The 22,045-nt window shown below is 42.0% G+C and overlaps 1 protein-coding gene across 1 annotated transcript in view; it reads left to right on the top strand.

Moving 5' to 3' along the window:
* Nucleotides 1-22,045, top strand: part of PLXND1 (plexin D1) — a 174,104-nt gene that overhangs the window by 103,530 nt on the left and 48,529 nt on the right. Inside the window, exons 18-22 of the mRNA XM_056846862.1 lie at nucleotides 401-540; nucleotides 1,885-2,052; nucleotides 7,996-8,086; nucleotides 11,291-11,560; nucleotides 12,365-12,514. Of these exons, the coding sequence (XP_056702840.1) occupies nucleotides 401-540; nucleotides 1,885-2,052; nucleotides 7,996-8,086; nucleotides 11,291-11,560; nucleotides 12,365-12,514 (819 nt within the window). The remainder of the gene's footprint in view (nucleotides 1-400; nucleotides 541-1,884; nucleotides 2,053-7,995; nucleotides 8,087-11,290; nucleotides 11,561-12,364; nucleotides 12,515-22,045) is intronic.

Raw genomic sequence — 22,045 nt, 5'->3', positions numbered from 1 at the left:
ATTGTCTGCAGCATGCCCTATGATGCAGAGGTGGTACTCTGTTGCGGTGCGTGTTCCCCCGATGATGAGCACTTTCTGGTCATTGCAAGACTCGGAGCAAAAAAACCTAGCACTCAAGGAGTACATTGTACCATAGAACATCACCACAATGGAGGGCGCACTGTGGAAATGGACAAAAGGATTAGGAGCCAAGCTTATATTTATAGGATGTCTGTATTACTGAACAATGTTACTGTAGGCTGAGATGCAAATCACATATCTATCTGATGAGGTGGGCTGTGACCCACGAACGCTCATATTGAAATAAATGTTGTTAGCCTTTCAGGCGCCACTAGATTTTTGTTTGGTTGAGAAACAAATTAACATGTCGCCTTGACATACCCCTTTTTTGCCTCTCTAGCTTCCAGTGGTTAAATTCATATCTCCATCAACTGGCCCTAAAGCAGGAGGAACCAAAGTAACCATCATAGGGAATAATCTCAATGTGGGGTCGGAGCTGCGAGTTCTGGTCAATGGCTCAAAAGAATGTAGAGACCTCAGGTAAGCAGCTGCCTTGGAGGGAACAATGACTGTGCTATGAAAGCTCAGCTGGTGCTAACTCTGCTATCTTTTAGGCACCAGCAAAAGCCAGTTTTATTCTCCCGAGCTTTGTGCTTTTGTTACTGCTGTTTTATTGGTTCTACTGTTTCATTAATTTTCATTGACTTGTATTCTTCTTGGATTGTATTGATTTCATTAACAAATAAATTGTTTGATTTTGTACTGGAAGGTAGTATAGAAAAATAAACCAACCTTAAAGTGAATAACGCACATTATTAGGTAACATGATGCTCATTGTAAAATAGCAGCACTGCCAAAGGTCACATAGGCTAGACTTGTGGTATTAATCCAATTTGCTAATAATTTTTATCTTCACTATGAAGATGAGCATCATAGCCCTGAGATTCTATTAGGTTTCAATCCAAACTGGGGGGAAAAACCCAGCGTGGTGTAGTGGTTAAGAATGGTAGACTCTAATCTGGAGAACTGGGTTTGATTCCCCACTCCTCCACATGAAGCCAGCTGGGTGACCTTGGACCAGTCACAGTTCTCTCTGAACTCTCTCAGCCCCACCTACCTCACAAGGTGCCTGTTGTGGGGAGAGGAAGGGAAGGAGATTGTAAGCCAGTTTGAGTCTCTTTAAAGGTAGAGAAAATTGGCATATAAAAACCAACTCTTCTTCCTCTTCCCTCGTTCTGACTCCAAGCTGCCCTTGACCCTGGTATGCAGTTGCAGCTACTGCTGTGGTGGTAGTAGAAGGAGGTCTACGTCTCTGTTTTCATCTCTACTCTTTGCAGCAGCAGCAGTGGAAGGAAGACAGAGTGAGAAGAAGTCATTGCCCTGATCACTGAGGTGGCACTGTTCAAGATGCCAGAGAGTTTGGGCAATGCACCTTTCCCCCTGATGTCCCAGCAGCATTCAGGACACCAGGGAGGAAGGGGAGCAGGAAAAGGAAGCCTCTTCCTCTGTTCCTCCCCACCACATCTCCTGCAGCCTGTTGGTTGGGAGTGGGGGTGGAGAAGCACCCCTCCCTCCCTTTCATTACTGCAGCCAGAGAAACAATGGCCACCACCTCCAGTGGCAAGTGAGTCGTTGGGGTGCACGGAGGGTAGGTGGAGAGCTCACAATGAGAGCCCTGCAATTTACAAGCAATTTTAGCACCCTCTGGGGGGGGAGCTTTCTCTGTGAGATGTCTCCAGTGTTTCTCACAAATTGCAAGGCCCTTTCCAGTCTTTGCTTTTGTGCCCATGATTGTTATAAATAGGCTCAGGCAGGAATCGGAGATATTTTCTGCATCTGTTCATCTGTTTTACTCAGCAGCTTGTTGTGTCTTTTCTTTTCTAGTCGTACTGACACTACCATTACTTGCACTATGCCAGGTGTGGAGATTACTACCACCGTGAGAGTTTGTGTCCAGTTTGAGAACAAGTCTTGCATCAGTGATAACTGTACTTTCACATACGAAAAAAATCCAGTTATTACCAACATCAGCCCCCAAAAGAGTCAGGTCAGGTAAGCCATTCCTCTCCTCTCTTCTGTGTGCTTAGCAAATGTGGACGGATCCTCTAGAAATGGTAATATGTCTAGCAAGAATTTGCAGGAGTGTCTCCTTGCAGATGAATGGTAGAAGGTTTGAGACTGTATATTCACAGAGGCCTGCATGTTGTCTACGGGCTGGAATGGGGAAATAGACAACGTTATACTGTCATCAGCCGGCATCCTGATTTGATGTGGCAGGGAAAACAGGTAGAGCATTGATGGAAAAAGGAGCACTGGACCTTATCACAGGCTAGAGCCCGTTTTAATGTCTAATCATCACAGTGATGACAGTGCAAAAAATGTCACTTTGTTGCCACTTGTATAGTTGCCCAGTGTTTTCTAGCTGAGCTTTCCTGAGAGGTTAGGGGGGATTACACACTGGCTCTCAGGAAGAAGATAGATTGGGCTTGGTAGTCTACTATGACATCTATGCTGAATGTTTCGTGAGAAAGATCATTTACATTTTCTCCAGCTTAGATGCAGTTGTTTTGTTGGTTGGTCTGAGAGGTACTAACGGTAAAGGTCCCCTGTGCAAGTACCAGGTCATTACTGACCCATGGGGTGATGTCACATCCCGAGGTTTACTAGGCAGACTATGTTTATGGGGTGGTTTGCCGTTGCCTTCCCCAGTCATCTACACTTTACCCCCAACAAGCTGGGCACTAATTTTACTGACCTTGGAAGGATGGAAGGCTGAGTCAAGCTTGAGCCAGCTACCTGAAACCGACTTCGGTCGGGATCAAACTCAGGTCGTGAGCAGAGCTTTTGACTGCAGTACCGCAGTTTACCACTCTGGGCCACGGGGATCTGAGAGGTCCTGCCACTTCTATATTGTCCTAGATTGATTGATGAATGTGTCTCATTTTCTGCTACCTGAAAATGTCATTTGGTGAGATTCTGCTTCTTGTGCCCCCACCATCAAGTTTGGCAGGTGGGCTACATATGAGAGCACTGAAATTACTCATTTCCCCCTTCCCCCCATTGAAGCACATCAGGCATCCTCTCTGCTTTCTTTCTCATCTGGATTGACCTGGATCTCACTGTCTTCTGCTGGTTGTTTTTAGGCCATTTTGTTCTGATCTTATCCTGGATTCCTAGTTTCTTGTGGTGATGAAAATGTACTTTAATAAAGTATACTTTGTAAATGAGATTCTGTTATGATGTAAGATTGTTTGGTGGGATTTTATACCAAAATAGACAAGATTGTTTTAATAAATAAAACGAGGCAGAGGTCATGAAGAACGCTTGTAAATAAAATCCTAACTAATAATGAGGAAAGAATGTAGAAATTCAGGTTATTCTGAGTTGCCCTGACTGCTGATGCAGAAGATACCGTTTGGAATTATTTATTCAAAAGAACCTGTGGGGCCGACATTTTTAATTTTAAAAACATGTTGCTCTCCTTGAAGTCCATGGGGGCTTCTTTTCCTTTTTGAATTTCTCCAAGACGTCACTCGTCCTGACTATGGACTTGGAATGTAGCAATGTGATATGAACAAAGACATATGAGAAACCAGAAAGTGCACCTTCAGCTCAAATTGCTTAGGAAGCACATATTAACAGTCAAGGCTTATGCAGTATTCTCAGCAGAAACTGTAATTTTATGATCACAAAGGCCATACCAAATTATGAGATGAGAGGAAAATGTTGGCAAATGAGCAATGGTAATACAGCTCGTTTTCTGCGCCAGATGTGCAGTTCTATCAGCCTTACGACTGTGATGAAGGAGAGAACCTCAGCTAAGAGGACAATACTAAGCAAAGCTATAAGTCCACTGATTCCAATTCACTTAGTATAACTCTGCTTGGGTCTGAGCTGCCTAATGCATAGTGGCTGCTTCAGGATGTAACCATTTAAATCAATCAGAAATTCCAAGCTTAACCTTTAAAGTAAATGTCATTTATACTTTGGTATACACATAGTACTTCTCCTGTAGAGCATCCAAGGAAGGCGTAGGAATTTGTACTGCAGGATTCCAAATTATCACTTCACCTTTCCTTTTGCCGCTGTAACGCTGCTTGTGCTCATTGTGGCGCCGAAGTTTGGCTCATCAAATTGATAATTGGATCTAGCGTGACTTTTCGGTAATGATCAAATACAATTCAGATGGAATTTCTTCTCGGAAGCTATGGACCGCAAACAGTGACAGGAGCTTCAGAAAGCCTATGAATATGCATAACGGCAGCATACTGAGGCTTTAGAGAGACCTAAATGACTTGTGAATGCTCTGCTTATCAGAGCCCGGTATGCTAAAGCTCTGGTTTTGAGTGTCTTTTGGAGGCAAAGGGGATAAATCTCTCTCTCTCTAAACTCCCTGATGAGCTACCTGATGTTGCAATATAATTAAAGCAAGTAGAACATGAAATGGTTGAAGTAATGAAAGGCCACATGCAGGGTAAAGTCTGGATGTAGTTTCTGGTAACCAATGGAGACAAGCCACTCCTCCCTCAGCACCAGTGACATGTGCTAGAGCCATCTCATTATTTTATTTAATTGATTTCACATTGGTAATGCCACATTTAGCATTCATCAGACAGCTTTCCCGGGGTGGGGGGGACCCTGCCCAAACCTTTCACTGTTCAACTGCAAGCATTTGAAAGATCTGGGATTCTTGTCAGTAAAACTACTTGGTAGTGTTGCTTTGAGTTTTCGGCGATAAAATAGATTCACAGTTTGTCTCAGTTTTAAGCTTGATGATGAAATAGTTACTTCGTTAATAATTAGCTGACTGGTTTCACTAACTTGTTTTCCCGAAGTCTGTTTGGGCAAGCTAACGAAACACGAGGCTTCCTGTTGGGCCCAAACTATAAATCATGGGCACCACAGATCCACATTGCTCTGGTAATATGTAGTGGTCAGGCCCAGGGTGGGTGACGGGTCAGACAAAATGATAATCTCCCTAGTCAAGCCAAGAGTCAGGCAGCCAGAGGGTCAGATATAGGCAACAAAACCATGTGGCATGGTAGAAGCATGTCCCTAGAGATAAGAACATAAGAAAGGCCATGCTGGATCAAACTAAGGCCCATCAAGTCCAGCAGTCTGTTCACACAGTGGCCAACCAGGTGCTTCTACAAAGCCCACAAACAAGACGACTGCGGCAGCATTGTCCTGCCTGTGCTCCACAGCACCTAATATAATAGGCATGCTCCTCTGATACTAGATAGAAATCCACAAGGCAGCCAAGGGCAGAGGCAAGACACAAGCTCAAAGAGGCAAGAACCAGCAGCAGCTTTATTCTCCTAGGTTAGATCTGATTGGACCGTTCAGTCAGCTGTTCCTAGCAGCTATTGTGAGGTCCCTCCAGGCAGGATGTGCTTCCTCATAAGAACATAAGAAAGGTCCATCAAGTCCAGCAGTCTGTTCACACAGTGGCCAACCAGATGCCTCTAGGAAGTCCACAAACAAGATGACTGCGGCAGCATTAAAAACATAAGCAAAGCCATGCTGGATCAGACCAAGGCCCATCAAGTCCAGCAGTCTGTTCACACAGTGGCCAACCAGGTGCCTCTAGGAGGCCCACAAACAAGACAACTGCAGCAGAACCATCCTGCCTGTGTTCCACAGCACCTAATATATTTGGCATGCTCCTCTGATCATGGATCACCACCTCTTGGGAAAGAGGCTGTGGTGCAGATGAGAACGGGCCACCAGCTCTCTGAAAGGAAGCAGCTCTGAGGGCAACACTGAAGAAGGGTTTAAAGCTGCTGGTTTCAGGATCTGAGTTCCAGCACTATGGTGCCTGACAATAGTTGGGGGGAAATGTGATGTCATTGCATAAATGCTTCTGAGTGACATAGAAAGGGGGGTGGGAATGCTAACACAAGAGCAACTTTACCACCCCCCTTAACTACAGGTTACCAAGGGGATGGATCAGGAATGCCCCCACGTACCTTCCTGCAACATATTCTTTTAGTCTTTCAACAGTAGCATTCCTAATGTGAGGCAAGGCTTCCCAAAGCAGTATAAGCAGAAGTACTGGATTTTCTTTTGTTCTTTCTCTCTCTCAGAGTTCAGTTTTGTTTGTGCTGTGACTGGGCAGCACACATGGAACGCTAAGGCACTTTCTTTTGGATCATTACAATATGTACGTCTCCCATCTTGACTGAGAGTCCTGGGTGTCAGTGGCCTCTGTTTCATAGTCTCTTTTTGTTTCCTTTTCTTTTTCTTTCTAAGAAAGGTCTTTGAGCCTCTGTGCCCCTGGATTTTAGAAAGAGCAGGCACTGCAGCCAACCCATCTTTCTTTGTTTTCATTTGAGAAGGGTAGAACAGATGGTTTGTGTTTTGCCTCAGAAAGGCTTGTGTGACAAAACCGGAGAACTGCTAAGGTAGCACATTGAGACCTTCATGCCTGTTCCTGATTAGCCTATCAGAAAGTATTTTACCTGCTCACTGTCTAAGTAGATATATGTACATTAATGTGTGATTAATATTGTGTCTATGATCCTCTTTCCCAGGCGTGCATAAAGGGAGGGTTTGCGTGCATGGTTGTCTGGGAGCGACAGGCAGCTTGGATGCTTCTAAAAATGGCTAGGCTGCCTCCTGGTAGCCAATGATCCAATGGTAGCCCAGGGAACTTGGACATGATCCACGCTGGTGCAGATTTGCCCCACCTATCTAAAGCTTAGCAGATTCTATCTAAAGCTTAGATTTGTCCCACCTATCTAAAGCCTAGTAGGCCTTCCTTATCAAATCTTGAATTCCGAGGTTTTAATGAGTCAGGAACACTGTGGTTGACTGTCCCAGGCTCTGAGCCAACTTGGGGTTACCTAGAGGTAGGAGGAGGTAGGCAGTTTAGCTTATGTGTGTGTTAAGTGCCGTCAAGTCGCTTCCGACTCATGGCGACCCAATACATCAATGTCCTCCAAAATGTCCTATCTTTGACAGCCTTGCTCAGATCTTGCAAATTGAGGGCTGTGGCTTCCTTTATTGAGTCAATCCATCTCTTGTTGGGTCTTCTTCTTTTCCTGCTGCCCTCAACTTTTCCTAGCATGATTGTCTTTTCCAGTGACTCTTGTCTTCTAATAATGTGTCCAAAATTCGATAGCCTCCGTTTAGTCATTTAGTTTAGCCTATGCTGCCTTATAAATATTAGCATAGGTATGCATGCTAGAAGGGTGGAGTTTAGTATGGTAGTTACGTGGTATTTTCCTATTGGAGATCTAGTTAATTTATAAAGTTATAGCTTGTTATCCATTCAAAACTATCTCTTCCTTGTGTCCACATTCAAAAGGCTGTTTTACATGTCATTTTACCCATGCACATTAAAACTGTATTTCAGGTGCCATATAAATCCATAACATACGCATACAGCAATGCTTTCTTCCATACATATGAGCCCAATACCAGAGAACCCATCTGGCCAACACAGCATGCTTATGAGTAAACATGCATATGCTGTGGGTTACTGGCACTGAGCTAAATGAAACCATAAACCTCATTCAGTACAAAACTGCACGTGTTTTTCTGTGGGCTCATCATCTTGCATGGGCAATCCCACATGAGATTTTTACATGTGCAGTTCTCATGTTCTCTAACAGTTAGGGCGGTTTCTCAGTGGAACAGGCTTCCTTGGAAGGTGGTAAGTGCTCCTTCCCTGGAGGTTTTTAAGCAGAGGCTAGATGGCCACCTGTCAGCAATGCTGATTCTGTGAACTTAGGGAGGGCATCTTGGCCATCTTCTGGGCATGGAGTAGGGGTCACTGGTGTGTGTGTGTGTGGGAAGGTAGTTGGGAATTTCCTGCATTGTGCAGGGGGTTGGACTAGATAACCCTGGTGGTCCCTTCTAACTCTATGATTCTATGCAGTTGATTACCTGCAAACATCAATTGCAGGTAACTTTTCATTTTGTATACTTCCTTGAATAACAGGTGGCCCTTTTCTCATCTGACATGTTACCTTTTTCTTTATGTCTTTTAAGTGGAGGCAGGATCATCACCTTGGAAGGAAATGGATTTTTGATGGCTCAGAATGTGTCTATGGTAGTACATGCTATTGGGAAAGAACGAACGGTAAGTCTTCAATACTGGAAAGGAAGGTTTGCAGTTGATAGAGGCACAAAGGTGCTGTGGAACACAGCCAGGATAACTGTGCTTCAGTCGTCTTGTTTGTGGGCTTCCTAGAGGCACCTGGTTGGCCACTGTGTGAACAGACTGCTGGACTTGATGGGCCTTGGTCTGATCCAGCATGGCCTTTCTTAAGTTCTTATGTTCTAAAGTCAAACAGGAATGAAGGACAAAGTAGAGGTGCCGCAAGACTTGGGGTGGGGGCTGCAGCTGACTGCTACCCCCATGGAATATGTTTTCCATATCAAGACAACAGCATGCTTACTGAAGTCTAAGTGTCCAGGCATGGGCCTTGTTCTTACAATAGATAAATAAGTTTTATTTGTGGCTAGTATGCCAGATAAAACAGGTAAAACAGAAACTGACCATACAGAGTAGATGTTTACAACCAAAGCCAACAAAATTAGGAATCACCCAATTTTACAGTTCCACAGATTAAGGGAGTACATTAAGGCGACGTAGCTTCATTGCTACTGCACAATATTTTGCGACCTGGGTGGTGATTGGTGAGCTGTCTCCCAGCAGAAACCTTTTGGTCCATTCACCCTCATCACAAGAGCCCATTTCCCTAATCAGAGGGCCAGTAGTATTGAAGCGGGCTGACTTGTAGAGGGGACATCTAAAAAATACATGCTCAATGGTTTCCAGCTCCTCTGTGTTACATGGGCAAAGTCTCTCCACCCTGGGGATCTTCTTAAATCTCCCTTCTAATATGGCAGATGGTAGGGCTGCACATCTGGCCAGTGTATAGGCCCTCCTATGTGTTCTTCCTCTGAATTGTTAGGCATTATGAACCTGACCATCCATATTTTAGATGATCTTCAACACCCTGCTCTGTCTCCCTTTGTCATCTGAAGTCAGGGTTGGGGTATCACATGAATGGAGCAGTACTGTCAGAAGAGGCAGTGCTTTCTTGGTGGCACAACCACCCTTATAGAACTCTACTCTTGGAGGTCACTTAATCCCTTCTAGCTTTTCGACAGTTAAAATAATTCTTGCTGTGAGGGATAATTGGATGTCTGATTAGTGTTTTCCTCAGTTGTCTGGACTGCTGGGTTTCTGAGAATTGTGGTTTTATAACTATAGTGTGATGTTGGGTGATTAGTGGGATTAGTGTTTTACCAGATGGTTTGCTGCTTTGGGTTTTTGTTGATGTTTTATTGTTCATTTATGTTTTGTGGCCCTTGGGGCCAACACAAATACTCTGAAGACATAAATATCATGCCATGTTATAATGAGAAAATGAACTCAAAGTGCAGACTGACTGACATAGTACAGGTTGAGTATCCGTTAACCGAAATGCTTGGGACCAGAAGTGTTTCAGATTTTGGATTTTTTCAGATTTTGGAATATTTTCATAAATATAATAAGATAGCTTGGGGATGGGACCCAAGTCTAAACACGAAATTCATTCATGTTTTATATACACCATATACACATAGCCTGAAGGTAATTTTATGCAATATTTTTAATACTTTTGTTCATGAAACAAAATCTCTGTACATTGAACCGCATGAGGTCAGCTGTGGAATTTTCCACTTGCGGCATCCTGTCGGCGCTCAAAAAGATTTGGATTTTGGAGCATTTTAGATTTTTGGGTTAGGGATGCATTAAACACTAAAGGTGTCTAAGCTCTTACCGTCAATAGTAAGTTTCAGTGATTCCCCCCCTTCCTTTGACCAACGCAGTACTCAGATGGTCGCAGGCCTTTGCTTAATCGTTAAGGGTTTGAGGCTGGAACTGTCGAGGCCCAAGTTCACACTTCTCCTCAGCTGTGCAGCTTATTGAGGGATCTGTGGGCCAATCATTCTCGCACTGTAATCTGTCTCATAGGGTTATTATGAGGATAAAACAGAGAAGGGAGAACCACGTATGTCAGTCTGACCTTTTTAAAGGATTTAGATGTCATAGTAGAGATCTGAAGGCCCGGGGGGAAACCTGGACAAATTTAGAAAAATGAGTTTTATTTTGTTTTTTTGAGGACTTCTTTCAATTTTTGCAGAGGAAAAATCGAGAAACTTTGGGGAGTACTGAAAAAAAAAGCTCCTATGAAGCACGTATGTGTGTTTTTACGTGAGTGAAAAGTTTTTAAGAGCTCAGAATAGAATTTCCCTACACGTTTTGCCCAAGAGGCTTTTACAGGGGAATCTGTAATATATAATATGTAATTACATTACTGAGTTTATAAAAGTAGTTATTTGGCTAAAATTATACAGGCAAATAAAACACTATCTTAAAAGTCAGAATGCAATCTGTACCATCTATATATAACTGCCATAGCTTATTTGTTCTTGAGATTGCATGGAGGAAAAAGAAAAAATTCTTGTAAGTGAGAGAGATATAAGATACAGCTGTATAGTACGTGACAGGTTTTAGCACAAATTTTTAATTTTTTAATTTTAAATTTTTTAATTTTAAAAATTTGTGCCTAAATGAATGCTACCAATTTTAACGTGTTTTGCACTGTTGGCCTCGGCCTTATTTTTGTCTCCTGTTAATGGTGCAACCTTTTTTTATTTTACTCACTCAACATGCATTCAGTTTAAACTGGGTAATTTTTCATTATTGGGAAATTTTGGATAACACCGAAAAAACACCTTGGGGAAAAACTCGAAATGAGTGAAACGGTTTATAAGACAAAGCATTATTCCCCAGAATATGTAGCATGAAAAAGGCAGAGCACTTATTTTTCAAATTTTTCTACTGGAAAAATTTGGAAATTGGAGGGAGCACTAAAAAAACTCCTATGGAACATATTTTTGTTTTGGATGAACAAAAAGTGCTAAGGTGGCATAGCCTGTAGCAGTTTGCAGCTTTCTCTCACTTGAACGTATTTCCAACTTTGCTTGTAGAAAACGAAATCGTTTGTACTGCTAAACTCCATAAATATGCCAGTTAATAAAACTGTATATGGCGAGTTATAAATTATGCATTTTGTGTTATTAAAGCAACAAAATAGGTTCAGGCTTGATGGGGAAGCTGGTTTACCTCATGTTTCAGTTTCCCCAAAATTTCCATTCCCAAAAGACATCCCCACCCGCCGCCTTCAAAATATCCAGAAATTGTACATCTCTGTGTAACAGACAGATTTGTTATTGATACAGCTTGAGTATATCAGTGTTTGATGTGCATGCTTTTTCCTGCTTTCAGAACTGTAAGGTTCACACCGACACTGTGATTACCTGCCCCTCTCCAGCTGCCTCCAACCTCACAGTGGGGAGCAAGCCAGCACCTGTGGACTTCTACATCAATGGACGCCTGTATGCCGATGACAGCCTGTTCCCCCTTGAACCCCCTGAGGACGCCGTGCACATTAGCAAGTTCCACCTGGAATATTATGCAGACCCCCAGTTCTTCACAGCCAAGAAGGAAAAGTGGATCAAACACCATCCCGGAGAGCCTTTGACACTCGTCATACATGTAAGAACATAGACTGGCAACCCCAGTGAAGTAAACAAGGAGATCAGTGCAAAGTTGGATTGAATAGTTTGACCAAGAAATGATACTAGTCGTAGACCACTGTGTACTGCAGAATGCCCTCATTAAATACCATGAAGTTCAAAAGCATTAACAGTTGAAAAACACCCAACAGTGAGCAATCTAAGCATCATCTTCCCTATTTCTCTCACAACATTCATAAACAGGATTATGATTCTTTAAAAAGCTATCATTTGCTTTGCAGAATTAGAAGATCAAAAGCGTTTGCACTAGCCCATAAGAGTTTTGGGCTTCCCCTTTGGGGAAGTGGAAAGGCCCTGGAAACAGTGAATGGGAGGAGGAGAGTTTATTATGCTGCCCTGGAAATCAGGAAAATGGCAACTGAAAAAGCAAGCTTTGGAGAGAACAAACATGTTGAGACTTCGAGTTTAGTGGAGCTTCAAGAAGTGGCCAGCATGGGGAAAGCAGCATTTGAGAGCGCGGTATAGTGGTTAAGAGCAGTGGTTTGGAGCGGTGGACTTTAATCTGGAGAACCGGGTTTGATTCCCCACTCCTCCACGTGAAGCCAACTGGGTGACCTTTGGTCATTCAGTTCTTTGAACTCTCTCAGTCCCACCTGCCTCAAAGGTTGTCTGATGTGAGGAAGGGAAATTGATTGTAAGCCAGTTTGATTCTCCCTTAAGCGGTAGAGAAAGTCGGCATATAAAAACCAACTATTATTAATATTATTATTATTATTATTACTATTCAGTAAGATAATCATTCTGTTCTCTGTTTCATTATCAGAAAGAGCCTGACAACCTTGGTCTGGAAAGCAATGAGTATGAAGTCAAAATTGGTCTAATTTCCTGTGAGATACAAATAGTTTCAGACAAAGTCATTCACTGCTCTGTCAATGAGTCTTTCAGCACTTCAGAAGGACAGCTCCCTGTTACGGTAAGTCGCAGAAACCTGAAAGTATTCACTAGCATGTATGTAACCTGCCTCATAGCCCACATGTGGCTCAGTGGTAGAGCATCTGCTTGGCTTGCAGGTTCAATCTTTGGTGTCTCCAGTTAAAAGGATTCGGTAGTAAGTGATGCATAAGACCTTGGCTCTGGAGAGCTGCTGCCAGTCAGAGTATACAGTACTGACCTTGATTGTCTGTGGTCTGATTTACTATGAGACAACTTCATGGGATCATGTGGCAGTCTGGCTTCAATCACAGTGTCTAGGCACCCAGTACTGAGGAATCCCACTTACATTTCTATGAAAGAGTACATGTTATGTGCAGGGGGTTGGACTAGATGATCCTGGTGGTCCCTTCCAGCTCTATGATTCTGTGTCTTTTAGATAATGTCAGCTCACTGAACATAGTGCCTGCTAAGCACTCCAACAGGAAACCAGAAAAGAGGTGATCCGAAACATCACACACTTCATTTCTCCTTCCCTTAACTGCTATACTGTTGTATAGCTAGGATGGAGTACCCAACCTACTATAGGTAACAGCAGCACTGAGATTTATGCTGATGCTGACTGGTGTTTGTGTCCAATAAATCACATAACATTTGTTTATTAAATCAAATAATACATAAATTTGGTTGGATCCTATGATCTGTGAGTGTGAGGACTTGGGGATCTTCTCCTCGTTCTCCTCCCCTCAGATATGTGTGATCCCAGAAAAGCTCATTCCTGTGTTTGAGGGACCTGTGTGGACCAATAATCACATGGGCTGGAAGGCTGCAGTGTTGAGGGGGAAGGGGGTGAAATCACAGAGCTGTGCTGTCAGAAAAAGCAGCAGAAAGGAAGATTTTGTCCCCTTTTCAGTGCAGCCTGGCACCCCATGGCTATTAGTCCATGCAGGCTATTAGTCCATTCCCTCCATGGTGATTAGTCCATTCCCTCAGCCTTGGGAATAAACTTTTCTGGTTTCAGAAAAGACTACTGGGTGAAAGGGAACATGGGAAAGAGCCACATCTGTCTCAACCTTCTGCTGGTGGATCTTGGGATCCTGTTCAGTATCTCTGTAGTTTCTACAATGTATTTCATTGTCATCATATTCATAGAATTTTGCACGTAGTAAAATCTTTTTTTAAAAAAAATTGCAGTAAACGAATGTCTTTATGCTTAATCATTTAATAACATGTCACAAAATTCTGGTGGTGTGTGGTGCTTCTCTTCTCCCACCTCACCCAGCTGCCTCTCCACCCTCTTGCCATGAGCCCTATGTTCCCCCCTGGGCCTCAGCCTTTGAAGCGGAGGGGGCTGCCTCACCTCTCTTCCACAGGCAGCAGCACTTGCGGCCTTGAGCGTGGCTGCTTCTCCTCTCCAGCTATCACCGGGAGCCTCCTTTTAACCTCTGCAGTCCCCAGCCCTTCCCCACTGGCACTGGGGCTGCGTTCCACCCAGCTGGTTCCTTGGCCAATCCCTGGCCTAAGAGGCCAGTGACCTTCATTTCCTCTTCCCCTTGCCTACACCTGGTCCTTGCCCTGCCCTTTTCTGACTCCTCCTTGCAACCAGGCAGGGTTCGAAGAGGGCTACTGGGTCTCTGGGCCCTTCCCACTTTGCAGTGATGCCGCCCTCCTGTTACTTCCAGCAAGCTTGGCCTTCTAGCTGGACAGTCCTCCACCGGAGCCTGCCCTGGTGGCACCATCCTCAGCTCCGCCAAGCTGGGCCTGCCCCACCAGTGCCGGCCTTGCTGCTGGCCTTGCTGGGTGAGGGCTGCTCTTGGCTGTTTCGACATCGGCCCCATTCCCGGGACACCAGGAAGGACATGCCCAGATAAGCCTTCATCAGTGTGAGCAGGGGAGGCAAGCCTCAGTCCGGAGCTATCTCCGGACATGTGGTCTTCTGAAGTAGCAGAATGAGCTGTTCTAACAGAAATACTAGATAGTTATGTGCACGCAAACAGACAGGTGCTAAATATTTTTAGTGGTAGACTTAATTGTAGAGATCTTCTCAGCATCCTCTCCCTATGAAATGCCCGTAATTAGTGGAGGGGAATAGGAAGGGGGGAAATTGTAGCCATCCTTGCCAAAGCAAAATGTGAACTCATAGATTCATTGGACCTCCATGCTTTGTTTTGTTGTTTTTTCTCATAAGAAGGAAAGGTTTCCATTCACCTGTGTGGATTCAAGGTAGAGCGCAGTTGTATGGGAGAACCATAAGTGGGCGGCAACTGGGAACACCAGGTGAGGATTTTGCCCTCTCTGCCACCCTGTCCCCTTGTGTACTGCATTCCCTTTTCCCATAACAGTGAATGGCAGCAGTTCCTTTGTATGGCAAAAAAGTATAGGAGTGGCCTGAGGACTCATAGGGCAGGGGAGCTCAATCTGCTTCTGGCCCCTGGTGACCCATTGTCTGGGGTGGAGTACACGGTAAGCTTCCTCTTAACTGTGGCTTAAACTGGAGTCAGTTTACTTGGAGAGCCAGCATAGGGTAGTGGTTAAGAGCAGTAGACTCTAATCTGGAGAACCAGGTTTATTTCACCAGTCCTCCATATGAAGCCTACTGGATGGTTTGGGGCTAGTCACAGTTCTCTCCGAAATCTCTCAGACCCACCTGCCTCACAAGGTGTCTGTTGTGGGGAGAGGAAGGGAAGGCAGTTGTGAGCTGGTTTGAGACTCCTTAAAGGTAGAAAAATTGGGGTATAAAAATCAACTCTTCTTGCCCTTCTTCTTCCTTTTTATCTTGGGTTCCTTTGTCATCCTAGAGCTTAATGCCAAAGTGTGGCAGAACCTTGGAAAGAGGTACCGATAACGGAGTTGATCGCAAAAGAAAGACAGAGATTGCCCTGCAGGCCAAGAGTAACAGAAGCCCATTAATGACAGTCTAGTGACATCATCTCCAATTGAGAAGCCTCTGGCTCTGCTGAGGATAAACAGATGAAATGAATTAGTTATAGAGTTGAGCGAGTTCCCAAGTGGCAGTAATATAGTGTTGAATTGGAACTCCTGTCCATCACCTAATCCTTTCCTCCTAAAAAGCTTGCCCTTTCTTCACCTGTTTATAGTGAGTTTGGCAGCTCTCCATAGTTTATTACGTGCTGGCACTCTTGCTGTTGCTCTTGGCACAGGAGCTGAAGTTGATGTGATAGGTACTGTTGTAGTCAAGGGAAATGCATCCTGGGGGAGTGGTGTTGCAAACTTTGGTCCGTCCTGCAATCAAGAATTCTGTTCCCAGAATTCTTGCATGTGCGCCTTCTCTAGCCCCCTCATCAATGTATAGGCCCCCAAAAGACAGAGTCTCAGGTGCTGATACCACATTCTGGGAAGTTTTGCCATTTTTTACAAGCTTTCTTCATATTCATTTGTGCTTTTTATGTGCCTTCATTTCTGGTTTTTTTCCAGACTGTGTCACTAATTATATTCCTTTCTCTGTAGTTTCGTTTGCATTCTGTATGTCCCTTGGCTTTTTATAAGGGAGGGTAAAGCTGTTCACACTTCGAGACAGGTGGAGAGATTCTATTCAAGGCCTGACAACCTGCAGCTTTCTCTTTTTCCTCATTTCCAAATCCCAGTTTTTCCTTTTCCCAGTAAGCGTGTTATTATTAAATTGGCAGGAATATAAATGGCTTTCAGGGAGAGAGAAGGAGCCTAATGGGACTTGAGACGCCTCTGGCCAAATCTTCTCTAGCAGAAGTGCATTTCAAGAAACACAGGATGGGAACTTCTCCATGTGGGATAAACTGATGCTTCTTACACTGCTTCTGAGAGGAGAGTGTGTTATTCTTGTTGATTGTGGTTTTTCGATACGTGAAATTCCATTGCAAAACTAAACAAACACAGGCAGAAACAGCAGGGCCCTCATTTTCCTGACCCATCATTAAAAGGACTTTGAAAATGAGAACATTCCAAATTCAATGAAAACTTACTGATAAAGGGCAGAAGGGGAGGAAACTTTTGTGATCTAGTTTTGGAGACAGTGCAAGCAGTATGGTTATATACAGTACAACATACCTTGCTTTTCCATGAGTAGCATACTGTAAGGTAAATTTATGCCACTTTGCCAGGCCTGTCAAACTCACGGCTGCCAGGCCAGATGTGCCAAGTCAGCTATGTATTGCAGCTTTCAAGGTTTCTGATAAACACAGGTGATTTATCAAGCACCTGGAAGGCCATACTATATGACTTGCATGCCAATTATGATCCAGTTTGAAAAGATGTATTTCTTTCCCAGATCACATATGAATATGGCTGCTAGTCTTTGGAGGGGGTTTCCTAGCATCAGTTCTTGTAGCAGCCACAAATTCCAGCTAAGAGGGCAGGATGCTTCTAGAGTGAGTTCAGTCCCATCCCTGAGGTTCGAGCCAAATACATCTTCCTGTCTCCAGAACTCCACTGCCTAAATCATTCACTGTTCTCTCAGTTATTTAGACAATATGATGCTCCTTATCTCTAATGTCTCCACTGATTTTCCTTCAACATCCAGCAAAACTCTTTGTTGCTAAGGACTTTATGGGCTTGCCTCACCCCGTCATTCAGCCTTTCTCTCCCAAAATGCCATTGCTTATGATCTTCTCCTGCTCTGCCACCTTTTGCTACCTAAAAGTCAACTGCTCCCTGAAATAGCCTCAAGGTTTTGTTTTCTCTCTCTTGCTGCCCGATATGCCTAGAACGTCTTCTCAGTGGCCCTGTGAAGGACCACTCTGGATTTGGGACTGGGACAGCATTAGTAACTCTGGATACGGAACATTCATCCCTTTTTGTGTTGTTGGATCTGTCAGCTGACATTAGCACATTTGACAGTTGTATTTTATTGAAGTGTTTGGAAATTAGAACGGGGTAAAAGGAAATGGCACTCTGGTGGTTTCGGTTAGCAGAAATGCAGCTTCCTGATATGAACACATAGCATCTATTCCAAAACAGCTTTGTTGGTCACCCGTTTGCCTCTGGGATCAACTCGAGCTGCTGGTTCTTACTGTTCTGGATGACTCTGTTCAGGTCTGATTCAGCTATAGGCATGTCCTTAAGAAAACCTAAGTATCTAGTTGGCTTTCCTATGCCAGATCATTTAACTCCTAGCCAGAGGTACACCTCAATAACGCTATAGGTTCATTCTGGGTATGGTGGTGGTAATAGTAGTAGTAGTAGTAGTAGAAGCATCATCATCATCATCAAACCCAGTTCTCCAGATTAAAGTCTGCTGCTCTTAACTACTACCCCAGAGTAGCATACATCCCTTCTCCATTTTATCATCACAGTAACCCTATGAGATATATTACAGCACAAGAGTCTGCTTAAATTCTGTTTCAGAGGGCTTTCTGTTGATTTGGGGGTTGATGAATTTTTATTGAAGGATAGATGGATGGGATGTTAAGTAGTATAATTTATCATGATTGCATGGTAAATAGCTTGCAAATGATAGTGTTGTTTTTATGATTGTCGTTAATTTTAGACTTTAATATGCTATTGCATACTTTTTTGTAAGCTGCCATCCATTATGGGGTGGAAGGTAGGATATTAATATTTAAAATGAATGAATAGATAGGTTAGGTTAAGTAGCCTTTTTAAAAGCCATCTTTTCCGTGAAGCCTTTGGTTTATCCCTTTAGACTTTACTCCTAACTGAAATTAAATGCAAGCATGTGTAACTATATCTGTACTTGTTCATCTCATGTTACCCTTGTTTCTCCCATTCTTCCCTTCCTTTACTTTGTTGTCTCCCATACCATAAACATTTAGATTAAAGCCTTTGAGAGACAGAGTCTTTTATTTTTGTTTATGCTATCTAGCTATGCATATCGATGGTGATGGTGGTACTGTTATTATTAATTTTTTTTAAAAAGAGAACAAAAAGCACCGTATATAGATGAATCTTTTAATATGAAATCTGGGATTTTTGTACCTCAAAATTAATATCACTTCAGGGCAACTTGACAAGATTTTTTTTAAAAAATCTAGAATATTAAATTGAGGCTAACATTTCCGCATTGCAGTTTTCTTAGTCAAAAGTAATGTGAAAGCCTCGCAGTATTGCTTCTGCAAAAGAGCCACACTCTTAGCGTTATTCGATACACATATGTTGGCCTGTTCTGCTGAAACTGGTAAAGAGGCACACATGTGTTTGTGTGTTATCTTTATCTAATTAATAGGCAGAAACCTCTCTCTTTCTGTTCCAACAGACACATGTCCTAAAACTGGAAAATGTGAATTAGTAATAGGAATTAGTTCATTTGCAAAGGAGTGTTAAAAAGCAGAGCCACCTGATAATGTTTTCTCTTGCCAGATGTGGCAGGATGATCATGTTGCCAAGTAGCATTTTAAAACGCAGGGAAACTGTTAAACCCCTTCCTAAAGGAAATAAATCTTATCCAAACAATGATCCAGTGACAGATTCTATTAAGTTAGATTACACACAGCTAAATTATAAACATTGGCCCAGCACTGAATAGTGCCTTCACAGGGCATTAGGGAATATGCATGTTTGTTTATGAGTTTTTTAATGTCCGAAGCCCTTTTTCTGTTATTTTGTTTGCCATCTAGAGGTGATACCTAGTGCATTTTCTGGAAATTTATAGTAACCTCTACCAGAACTCAGGAACTATATGCAGAGTCCATTAGAAAAGCCAGGTTTAGTTCATAGAGTATCTCTGTTTCATAAGAGACTAGTGCAAAGTATTTCCCACTCATTCTCTATGTTTCTTTGGGGAAGTAAAACTCAAGTTTCTAGAAGCTAAACTTCCATGTATTTTTAGCTGTTTGGGGGTGAAGTTCCTTTCTGAACATATGAAGCTGCCTTATGTTGGGTTCTAATTCCATTCGTCTATCAAGGGGGGGGGGGGTTACCGCACTTTGTATTCCCAGCGATTTATTAAGAGTTTGAAAATGTTATAAAAAACATCGCTTTAAAAGGGTTTTTGGATACCACGGCTTATAAATGGTTGGAAGATGTCTTCATTAAATCCTCTTTATTTAAAACCTGGCAAAAATATAAACATATTTTAGAACCAAAGACACCATTGTGGGTTTCATCACAAGAAATGTTGACACTACAACCATTGAGGCCAGCTCAATTTATTACATATCATGACCTCTTAAAGTGGGATTACAATAAATGTTCGTTAAAAGACTACAATGAAGTCAAGGACCATTTGACCTGGTTTCAATACCATCAGATAAACTCCATCTTTATTCAGGATCTGAAAACAGTATTTTTAAAAAATAAATCAATTTTTCAAAAACTCTTACTGGATACAAATGACCATTTACGGTAATATCTAAAATGTACAAGCTACTGTTAGAGCTTTATTGTGAACAAGACCAAATAAAACCCACTATGATTAGTTGGGCACAGATGCTGGGCCATGATATACTACTAAATAAATGGGAAAGACTTTGGTCACGAAATATGAAACTCATACTTTCTCAATCATTAAGGGAAAATATCTACAAAATGATGTATAGATGGTATTTGACACCTAAAAAACTGGCAATGACTTACAAATCGATGTCCCCGGAGTGCTGGAAGTATAACAATGAAATAGGTTCATTTCATCACATGTGGTGGACTTGTGATAAAGCAAAAAACTTTTGGGACATGATTTACAATGCAATAAGGTTAATTATCCAAAACAATGTACCTAAAACACCTGAAATGATGCTATTAAGTATGATACCTGATTCTATTATATCTCAGAGATCATTTTTGATATATGCCACCACAGCTGCAAAACTAATTTATGCAGCTAAATGGAAGACAATGGAAATTCCAGACAAAAAAGACTGGATACAAAAGATGTTAGAAATGGCAGAAATGGCAAAACTTACTGCATTGATAAATCAAAAAGACAATGTACAATTCATGGGTGAATGGGAGGCATGGAGGGTTTACTGTGAAACTGAACTTCAACTGGGGGAATTTAAAGGTTACTCATTGATCTAATCCACTTTTTAAAGATATTGTTGAAGAAATGTGATACATTATCTTTGCTTTTAATTTTAAATAATTTCTTTAGTACTATATACAATGCTTAATAATTAAAATTTATAATTGTTATAATATATTTGGTTCAAAACAATGAAATAAGCATTTTTGGTTTGAAATAATCTGTAACTATAGCTAAATTGATATCAGGCAAAGAAACCATATTTAGTTCTACAATACAATATTAGGATTAGAATTTTCAATACAAAAGAGCAAATAGGTTTATAACAAGATGGAGGAAGATGAAGGGGAAGTTTTTTATATCTATTTAATAACAAAGATATATTTTCAACAATAATGTAATTTTTTTCTTTTTCCTACTGATAAATTGTACACATTGTTGAAATGTTTTGTTTATAATGTTATGAAAAATAATAAAAACTGTTTATATATAAAAAAGGAAGACGTCTTCACAGCTAAAGGGGCCAAACAAAGTGCGAACAGTATTTTTTATAACGTTCTCAAACTCTTAATACATCGGTGGGAATACATAGAAAGTGCGAACATATTTTTTATAACATTTTCAAACTCTTAATACATCGCTGGGAATACAAGTGCGGTAACACCCATAGTCAGTATCATCTACTCTGATTGGCAGATGGTCTCCAGGGTCTCAGGCAGAGGTATTTCACATCACCTGCCACCTGATCTTTTTAACTAGAGCTACCTGGAATTGAACCTGGGGCCTTTTGCATACAAAGCAGATGCTCTGCCACTGAGCCACACTCCCACCCGGGTATAGGGTGAGAATTGTCATGCCTACCCTTCTCCATCCCACTGTTCTTATTGTACATATGTAAAAGAGGGTTGAATGCAGTCACTCTAGAGCACTGGTTCCCAACCAGGGGTCCGTGGACCCCCAGGGGTCCGCGAGAACTAAATTAAGGTCCACGAAACAAAGTTATAAACCCATAATAAATTAATATTTTCAATTAAAAGTTCTTTATTATAATATATATATATTATAATATTATTCTAAGCTTAATGTTTAACTAACAGTTATGATTAAAGTTTATTTTCAAATTCTCGGAATTTTTAATTTGAACCTTGGGGTCCCTGCACTGAACAAAAAAGTCCTAGTGGTCCCTGGTCAAAAAAAGGTTGGGAACCACTGCTCTAGAGGAAATCATGTGTAGTGTCCTGGTCTCCTGTCTGTTTGGGTGTCTTAGACCACAAACAATCATTACTTCATCTGTACATGCATATTTACTTTGTTTTATAACTTGATTATACCTTTGACTTGGGAGTTTTCCAAGTTCTAGCTGATATTAAAAGAGCTGAACATTAGGTAATGGCAGATGATAGTTTATTTGAGGAATTCATAAAGGAGAATGAAAAGAGGCAAATGGTGTGTCTCTGTGAATTTTAAAAATCCCATACTGTGTACTTGTCTCAGAAAAGTCTTGAGTATTTTTCAGACCTTGGTCATTGATAGTACAGGTTGAATATCCCTTATCCTGAATGCTTGGGACCCAAAGTATTCTGTATTTCGGATCTTTCCATATTTTGGAATATTTGCATGTACATAATGTGATACCTAAACACAAAAATCATGTATGTTTTA

Source organism: Euleptes europaea, chromosome 1 (genome assembly GCF_029931775.1).
Source record: "Euleptes europaea isolate rEulEur1 chromosome 1, rEulEur1.hap1, whole genome shotgun sequence".
Lineage (NCBI taxonomy): Eukaryota > Metazoa > Chordata > Lepidosauria > Squamata > Sphaerodactylidae > Euleptes > Euleptes europaea.
This window is presented reverse-complemented; position numbering and strand designations above follow the sequence as displayed.